The 8,703-nt window shown below is 38.9% G+C and overlaps 1 protein-coding gene across 1 annotated transcript in view; it reads right to left on the bottom strand.

Annotated features, from left to right (window-relative positions):
* LOC580192 (atrial natriuretic peptide receptor 1-like) overlaps positions 1–6,133 on the bottom strand; it is a 19,038-nt gene extending 12,905 nt beyond the window's left edge. The window contains exons 1-3 of the mRNA XM_011684213.2: positions 6,053–6,133; positions 797–1,006; positions 1–64 (exon numbers count right to left, since the gene is read on the bottom strand). The exon at positions 1–64 is cut by the window's left edge and continues 122 nt beyond it. Of these exons, the coding sequence (XP_011682515.1) occupies positions 1–64; positions 797–976 (244 nt within the window). The 5' untranslated portion in view covers positions 977–1,006; positions 6,053–6,133. The remainder of the gene's footprint in view (positions 65–796; positions 1,007–6,052) is intronic.
* Between the last annotated feature and the right edge of the window lie 2,570 nt (positions 6,134–8,703).

The raw sequence follows: 8,703 nt of genomic DNA, 5'->3' as shown, positions 1-8,703 counted from the left end.
CGCTGGTCGACGGAAAACATAGGCCTAGGAACCGGTTGATGTTATCGTGAACAAGCCACCGCATCTAGAGAGGGTATGAGGAGAAGAGAAGGAGGGGAGGGGGGAGAGAAGAGGGGGGGGGGGGGTGTGAGGAAAGGAAAAGAGGGAATATAGATAAGGAGCAGAGGAGGCGGAGGGGGGATTGCAATGAGGGAAGAAAAAAGAAAGGGGAAGCGGGAAGGGAAGGGGAGAAGGAGATTGAGAGGGGGAGAGAGAGAGAGAGAGAGAGAGGTTAAAGAAACAACGAAAAAAGAAAGAGAGTGGAAAGGACGGAAAGAATGGGATAGAAAGAATAATGGAAAGGGAAGACAAGAGAACGGGGAAAATTGAAAGGAATTAGAGAATGGAAAATAAAAGAAAAAATAAGGGTTTAGAAAAGGGTTAGATAACCACAGAGAGAGAGAGAGAGAGAGAGAACATACGAGAGAGACAGAGGCGGTTATTTTACTTTATTCAAATTTAAGGAAAACTAAAAAATACGGAAAGCAAAACAATACATCCATGCAACACTCGCTAAAAGGATAACTAAAACAACAGACGCTTCACGGAGGGAAAATATTGTTTTCCCTGCGCACAATTAAAATCAAGCACAAAAAATGAGTCTTCTGTTCATTGTTTGTCTTCGATTGACGTCAATTAAGCACAAACTAAGGGTAAGCCACTAACATTGAAATTGTATGTGAGCAGCAAATATATCTTTGCGCAATGAAATACTGCCTTAGAATCATGTAACTTGTGTTCACGTAGCACAACTTACCTCTTTTAATTCTCTCTTGATGGCTTTGGTCAAGTTGAAATCGTGCACCTCTACTTTGCGCAGAACCACAGTGTGCGAGTTGTAGGTTGCGAAGGCAAAGTTTTTTCCTTTCTTGTTGGCGTCCTTACCCTTCACAGATACCGTAGACAGTAGGGATTGCTTGCTCATCGCGTTCGACATATTCTGAAGGCGGTAATTGGACGGGAAGGCCTGGAGTTTGATGCAAAAGAAAATATTTTCATTTGCCTCGGTCAGCCAAGAATAATGTATGATACATAATGGATAGGAAAAGAGGTCAATAGAATGACAATATTGTTGCAATCCCTGTAATTGGCTTCTCGAATGATTCCAATCTTTAACTTTTAAGTCGTCATTTAGGACTTATTCACGCGTCATCAAATTCATTTGAGATCCAGCATCACCGGGTCAAAATAGTCATTATCCAAAGCGGTGTTGTTCCAGTAAGACAGTATTATGGCAGGCATAAAAACAGAATCATAGCATGTTCGACGATGCAGCGTTTGAATAATGCGCTTTAATCTACCGTCGGTTGTCGTCTAAAATAAGGTTTTAATTAAATATATTTTGGAGGATACGATTTTCTCTGCGATGAATTTAGTCAAACAGAAATTATTATGCTAAATAAAGCACTAGCGATATTATTTCCGAGAAATTATTATGTATAAGGTAGGGCGTTATACCTATACAAAGAGATCAAAAATACGTCATAACATATCCCGTGAGATTGTAAATAATGAAGAGACATTTCCCTATAAAAGTATTGCTCTCTTTTCCTCCACATTCTTGCTCTCTCTCTCTCTCTCTCTCTCTCTCTCTCCCGGATCTCTCCCTCCATCTAATCTCTCTACATCTCTTTTCAAACATCTTTTCCCCTTATCCCGGGAGACTTCAATTTACGTTAGTACCAAATAAGGACGCTTTTACTCAAAACGTCACAATACATAAATTATTCTATTCTCGGTGCGTGAAGTGATCAATTTCAATGAGCTAATGTTTTTATAGACTTCAGTCGGGCTGAGTAAATTACGGTTCATTAGAAAGACTGCGTGCATCAATAGATTTCTTTTTAAAAAGGAAAACAAAATCAAGAAAAATAATAAAGGGAAACAGTTCCTGTGTGATCTAGACCCCCCCCCCCCCCCTGGGCCATTAATTCTAGCTGCATGGGTCGCTTCCCGGTGGTCTTCCTGGCAAAAGTGGCTCTAAATCCTCGATTTGAAATTAGCGAGGGCCGCTCAAGTCGCTCGTAATACCGCCAGTGTTTTTGGCCTCCTTATAATATACGCTAAGAGGTCGCAAAATAACCCCTCGTTTAGACTACCGAAACCAGTATTGCTATACGATTTACTAGTAATTTGTCTCTATAGCTTGAAGATCGTTTGTAACGAAACGCATCGTTTTGTATAACGAAATACCGTACAGCGCCACGCATGTTTCTGCATTGTTTCAAACGAAATATTGGTGCCATTCTCGTCTGAACGTCGCAGATTGCAATCCTTCCTCAATAACTGGGCGGGGCTTAGCGCAAACACGCAATGGTAATTGGCCAATTATTGACGCACAACAATGTATCATTAAATGGCGTCTTCAAGAATGTTTTATACGACGTTTTTTTACACGATGTTGTTATATCCTGTCGCTATACAACGATTCTTTAAACGGCGTTTTTGCATTCGAGTTTCGTATGATTTTCTCACGTCAGAATGTGCCTACAAATTGCTCTTGGCTCAGTTGCATATCTTCCCTTTCTGTTTATTTTCAGTTTCACCCGGCGATGAATTTACGCCTAAGCCTTTGAAGGGTATCTGATCGGGGTAAGATATGAACACACCGCTAGCATGCATTGTCGTACCCCTAACTCTGTTTTCGTCTTTTCAAGCGTAAACTTAAACTTAAAAAGTATTTTTTTCGACAGTTGTAAGGAAAAATTTTCATTTCTGTTCAACTTTGATGTTTTTGGGGAGTGCTAGAAACTTTGTGCATTGCGTCAAAATTCGCTAACCCCGGACTTGGTGAAATTAGTTTGCATGCAGATTCAAGAACTGCACGCAGCTAAATTTGATGGTCTACCAAAATTTACTTGACCATATACCATTAGGGAAATTTAAGGTGACGAATTTTTCCTCAGGACGCAATGCATTAAATCATCGTGCCTCAATCCGGGTCATCAAACGCAGGTTAGAAATTAAAGGACAGTCGCCCTTTGGATGATAATCGTATCAATATCTCTTGATCGTCTTAATTGCTCTCCTCCGCCTTTCCATACTGGGAAACTAGATCAATGCGAAAGCGTGCAATATTATCTTCAAATGCCCGTACTTTTTCACCTTTTTTTGCTCCATCTATATGCCTCATCCTAAATCCACTTTCCTCTTTTCTTCTTCTAATATTATGCCTTTCTACGCTACCATTGAATGCCTTCGTTTCTAAAAGGAGCATTCAAGGACTAAAATTTCGAGTGCGTATCTCCTTGCATTTGCGTATCATTGGTCCCACCACTTAGGGAGAACTTCATCATTGGGGTGGGTGGGGGGGGGGGGTCTTGGGTTTTACTCGATGATGAAACGTGAATTGACAAGGGGGACGGAGGAGATCCTATCATCTTCAATCCCCGTTCTTTAAACCCTTTCTCCCACCTTCGACCCCATTTCTCCCCTATTTTCCTCATTACATGGGGAGGGGGGAGGGTGCATGACCCCGTGCCCATATAGCTTCGCCACTGCCTCCTTTCAATACATATTTGCAAGCATCTTTTTGTCATGCAATGTAACGGTCAGAATGGAAACAAAAGTAATGAACCAATGGTACATTTACAGGATTTTTTTTTTTTTACATGTATCTTTCACATTTCGCAAATTGAGACGGATTAAAGGATTACCGCGATACTAAAGAAATTTCTCTTCATTTGACGAGGCTATTTTCTGCCCCTTCCTTTGAGTCTATGAAAACGTTGCATTTTCTTTCTATTCACTATCCAATAAGTCGTCTTAAAATTATTTCGCCTCATAACCTCAAAATCCTAATTCTCATGTTTGCGATAGTCGCAACCGTTTTCTTTATCCTCTGCAACTGCGCATTTATATTTTCGCCATTTTACAATTTTACTTTTTATTTTTGTTAAGAATACAAAAATTTTCTTTTGAAGACCGAGAAAGAAGGTAAATACGTCATATTGGAATAAAAGTGGCACGATAAGACATAAATTCTCAATAAGGAGGGGGGGGTGCATGACCCCGTGCCCATATACATTGAGAATTTATGCAGTTGTGAGTCGGTCAAAGGAGGTGCACACCATCTTATTCTTTGTTTGTTTGATAATTTTGTTTGATCTCATGTTTGACCTTATGTTTGTTTGACCTTATGTTTGTTCTCTTTTTTATTTATTTTTATTATGCTTGATTTATTGAATAAAGATCATATTTATATTTTTTGTGTTTATTACAAGTTTTAGTTGGTAATTTTAAGTCAAGGCAATGGTGCGCTTAGAAACACCTGTATTAAGCGCCTAATAAAATGTTATATATTATTATTATTATAATAAAAATAATGAACCTACATGTACTTCACGAAGAGGAAAATATATGTTTTTGAATGTTCATAACCCCACCCCCTCTCTCTCTCTCTCTCTCTCTCTCTGCTATACGACTTATCAGTTATTATTTTTAAACAAAAATACACTTAGGTTCTCCTAATCAGAGAAGTTGTCATGACTACATCAATTCAATGATTTAAAAGCCAAATATATAAATAGAGGCTACGGGAGACGAAGAGAAGTTATAAAATATTCAATATTACCTAAAAGTGTTACATGAAACAAATCTTTCATTCCATATCAAAGAGAGCAAGTTCATCGGTTTCCACAAAATCCGTGGCTCGTTTCCATTACGGGGTCAAATTATTAATCGCCACATCGTCGCTGACGTGCACGCTATCATGGCGAGGTGGCTGCGCGTGTCCAACGGCGCATGAAACTGGGCAAATTAAAGCCTATTAGTGTTAACAGGAATGGCTGTCGTGACATGCGATATGTGACAAGTATCTTGATTTTTCCACGCTTTGCCTGCCTAATGGTGCGTTGACTCGTGTAGTGCAAATATCGTCTCAACTAATATTCGCCTCACATCAGGATAAAAGCGATATTCTCTCTCCCCTCCTTTTTTTTCGCGCGGTTTTGTTTCTCATTTCCCGCCAAAACACATGTAAGTGACAGGTGAAGAAGTATGACAATTTAGCAATTTGCAGGATGAATGCGTATAATTGACGACAAGGTCGTAAGGTTAAAATTAATGCTGTTACGTTGTAATTCTAAAGGGAAAAGTAAATAGAAAACGCAAAGATTTTTGCGAAGCGAACTTGTGTATTCTACCTCCTCACTTCTTAACTTTCATGACATTTCAACGCTTTTTATTTCACATTGCTTCATATTCCCTTAAGGTTTAATAAACAGACACTATTGATTCTTTTTTCTAATTCTTTTTTTCTTTCTCAACTCTGTTTGACAGACACATGAAAAACGATTTCTCCCCTTTTTGTTTAAACGTATAAAGGATGAAAAAGAACTAACGCATGTTTCAGTTTAAATTTTGTAGCTAAAGTAAAACGAAACATGCATTTCTAAATCTCTATCTCTTTTGGCAAAATGTCTAAACTCTATGTTTATTCATTTCCCCGAATCACTAACTCAGGGTAGAATCCTTCGAAGGTACATACAATAAAGTGTTTTAAATATCAACTGTGGGCTCATTTTGATGTAGAAAAATAATAACAGGGTTGTGATTGCCAATTTAATATGAAATCTTCAACAACAGTAAATTAAAATGTTTTTCACTGTCTCTGAAAGTAATTATTTTTTCAATTTTTAAAAGAAATGTTATTTATCGTGATGATAATGTGTCACAACAAGGTGACATTGGATTATAAAATCATGTCATAAAATCATAACAACACAACAGTAACAACAGTATGAATTCAAAACAAAAATAATAAAATACCTATTCAGACGGTCATACGGGCTAACACGACGTAGCAACACGTAATGTATGCCGATTGTAGATCTTTCATTAATAACATGTTCATAATGGAATAGCTCGTCACTCTGTCTCTTCCCCAGAAAATAAACATCCATACATTTGAATATGGTAGTAACCCGGTCTATTGGCTATTGGAACTGTCTTTGGGTTGATTTCTCGAAAGTCTGTGCGATGGATCGTGTTAACATTTAGGTTGAGTACTTACCCCGCCACTGTCTCGCGTAGGAATGAAAATGATTTCTGAGCGTTCGATTACCCAATCCGAACCCTTGATGAACTTAGCGTACTTCAGTCTGATGGGGAACAAAACAGAAAAAAGAAAGAAGGTCGAATTGAATAATGTGGTTACATGACATTGACTACAGACAGAACGAGAAGGAGAGCGGTAACGAGAAGACCAGGCGCGTACGCAGGATTTTTTCAAGGGGGGTGTTTTAACATTTTTAAATCGGGCCGAAAATTTCGCATCGACTCAGCCAGCCGCTGAATAAGCGGGGGGGGGGGGGGGGTAAGGGGCCACTTTTTTCCGTCTCGTCAGTCATGTGAATATATATATATATATATATATATATTTTTTTTTTAATTATTAAAAACAAAAACAAAAAAACAAAAAAAACAAAGGGGGGGGGGGGGGTTTGGTTTTTTTTAGGGGGGTTTATACACATAAAAATACCAAATGGGGGTGTTTAACCCCCCCAAACACCCCCCCCCCCCCCTGTGTACGCGCCTGGAGAAGACCCCCTCCCCTTCCCCCATAGAAGGGACCCGAAGGATGAAGATGATGATAATGGTGATGATGGCAGTAGTTTGTGAGGTACCCTTTTAATCAACATTTCCACTTAATGTCAGTTGGCTGCAACATTTTTGTTTCATTGCTCGTTATTAATACTTGGAGACGATGTGTTATTAACATTTTCAGGACAAGGCAAATGGAAGAACAAAATAAGATTATTAAAAAAATTATATTGAAGATGATGACTTGTCATGTCCATGTTGCTTTTCTCTATGCCCTTTGGGGGGGGGGGGCTTTATCTTTTTATTCTCTTCTTCCTCCTTCTGCTCCTTCTCCTCCTCATGCTCCCCTCCCCTCCCCTTCCCATCCTCCGCGTTCTTCCTTTACTCTTTTTCTGCAACTCCTACTTCCTCATACCCTCCCCTTTCCTCTTCTTAGACTTATTCTCCTCCTCTTCTCATCTCCTTCATCGGTTCCTCTTCTCATCTCCTCATTGCCTCCTCCTCCAATCTTCCTCCCCACCTCCTCCTGATTCTACTCCGCATCCACTTTCTTCACACCTATCATCCTCTCCAACTCAATCTCCTCAGCCTACTTCCCCTCCTCCCCTTCGCTCTTCCTCACTCCTTTTCCCCTCCCTTTCTTCATGCTTCATCTTCTTCTTCTCCTCCTCTGCTTCTCCTCCTCATCTTCCCTTCCTCCTCATCCTCCCTCCTCTCCTCTCCTCCACTAGTTCTCTTCCTTCTTTCTCTTTGACTATTAAGTTTGTTTTAATCAGAATAAGGTATTTTGGATATAATATATTCATGGATGTGTAAACACTTACCTTGCAACGGGAACAAGGATGATGATACCGACTGTCACAATGACGGCCACTACGATAGCAGCGATGATGCCGCGTGCTGTAAAGATATGAATCCATATGCGAAAGAAGAAAACAACATATAAAATAATGATAATAATAATAATATTAATAATAACAATTCCAAAAAAAAATGTTAATAATAATAATTATAAGAAGAGGAAGAAGAAGAAGAAGAAGAAGAAGAAGAAGAAGAAGAAGAAGAAGAAGAAGAAGAAGAAGAAGAAGAAGAAGAAGAAGAAGAAGAAGAAGAAGAAGAAGAAGAAGAAGAAGAGGAAGAAGAAGAAGAAGAAGAAGAAGAAGAAGAAGAAGAAGAATGATAACAAAAACAATAACAATAATAATAATAATAATGTTGTTTGCCCAGAGAAGCCTCATCAGCATCAGTGCTGTTTTTACTAAGGGCCCTGCAATGTGAGCTTTGAATCGCGTTAAATTTTCACTAAACTTGTGTGTGAATGGGCCTAATAACTGACGTAAGTCTGCGTTAGCGACTGGTGCAGGCATTGACGCACCATCTTTGACAAGGAGATTTGCTTCGTACACAAACGTGGAAGCAAAATGTTCAGTGGCGTTGATTAACTGCCGCATGGGCTTACTAGCCTTCACATGTTTATTAACGCAGGTATTAACGCAAGCGAAACGACAAACTGTCTTCAAAGGGCATGGGCATGATAAATGCATTTCTCACTGAAGCACTGCTCTCCGTCAAAGCCGCAGTCTGGCGCATCAAGGGGCTGCTTCACTCCAGGCCAATCGATGGCGCTGTGTATGGTGCCAGCGAACGACATCCGGCTCATCATACTCATATTCCCTACTACCTCGAATCCGGTATTTTCCTGCAAACACAGAAGTGTAAATCAGGGTTTAAAGTTAACTACATACTAGGCGCGAATTTAGGGGAGAGCACTTTCATACTTTGGAAAACTAAATGGCACAAAACAAAAAATTACGATTTTTTTTTTTCTTATTTTTTTTTCTTGCCAGTGATTGTTTTTTTAATTTAAGAAAATATAGCTCACATGTGGTTTGATTTTTTTACTTTGTAACAAGATGATTTTAATGAAACAATGCATTCGACAATTTATTCATTAGAATGGCGTAAGAATCATTGAACAATTTCAATTTAGAATATAATCATTTGGTGGACATTGAGATTAATAAAAATCATGATAGTTAAATATTATTATTATTAATATTATTATCATGACAAGATGACTAAAATGTATGTGACTTAGTTCGGTCACACCTCATTCACTCT

Source organism: Strongylocentrotus purpuratus, unplaced genomic scaffold, assembly GCF_000002235.5.
Source record: "Strongylocentrotus purpuratus isolate Spur 01 unplaced genomic scaffold, Spur_5.0 spur5_scaffold_15, whole genome shotgun sequence".
NCBI lineage: Eukaryota > Metazoa > Echinodermata > Echinoidea > Camarodonta > Strongylocentrotidae > Strongylocentrotus > Strongylocentrotus purpuratus.
The sequence above is the reverse complement of the archived record's forward strand: the minus strand, read 5'-3'. Positions and strand labels throughout refer to the sequence as shown.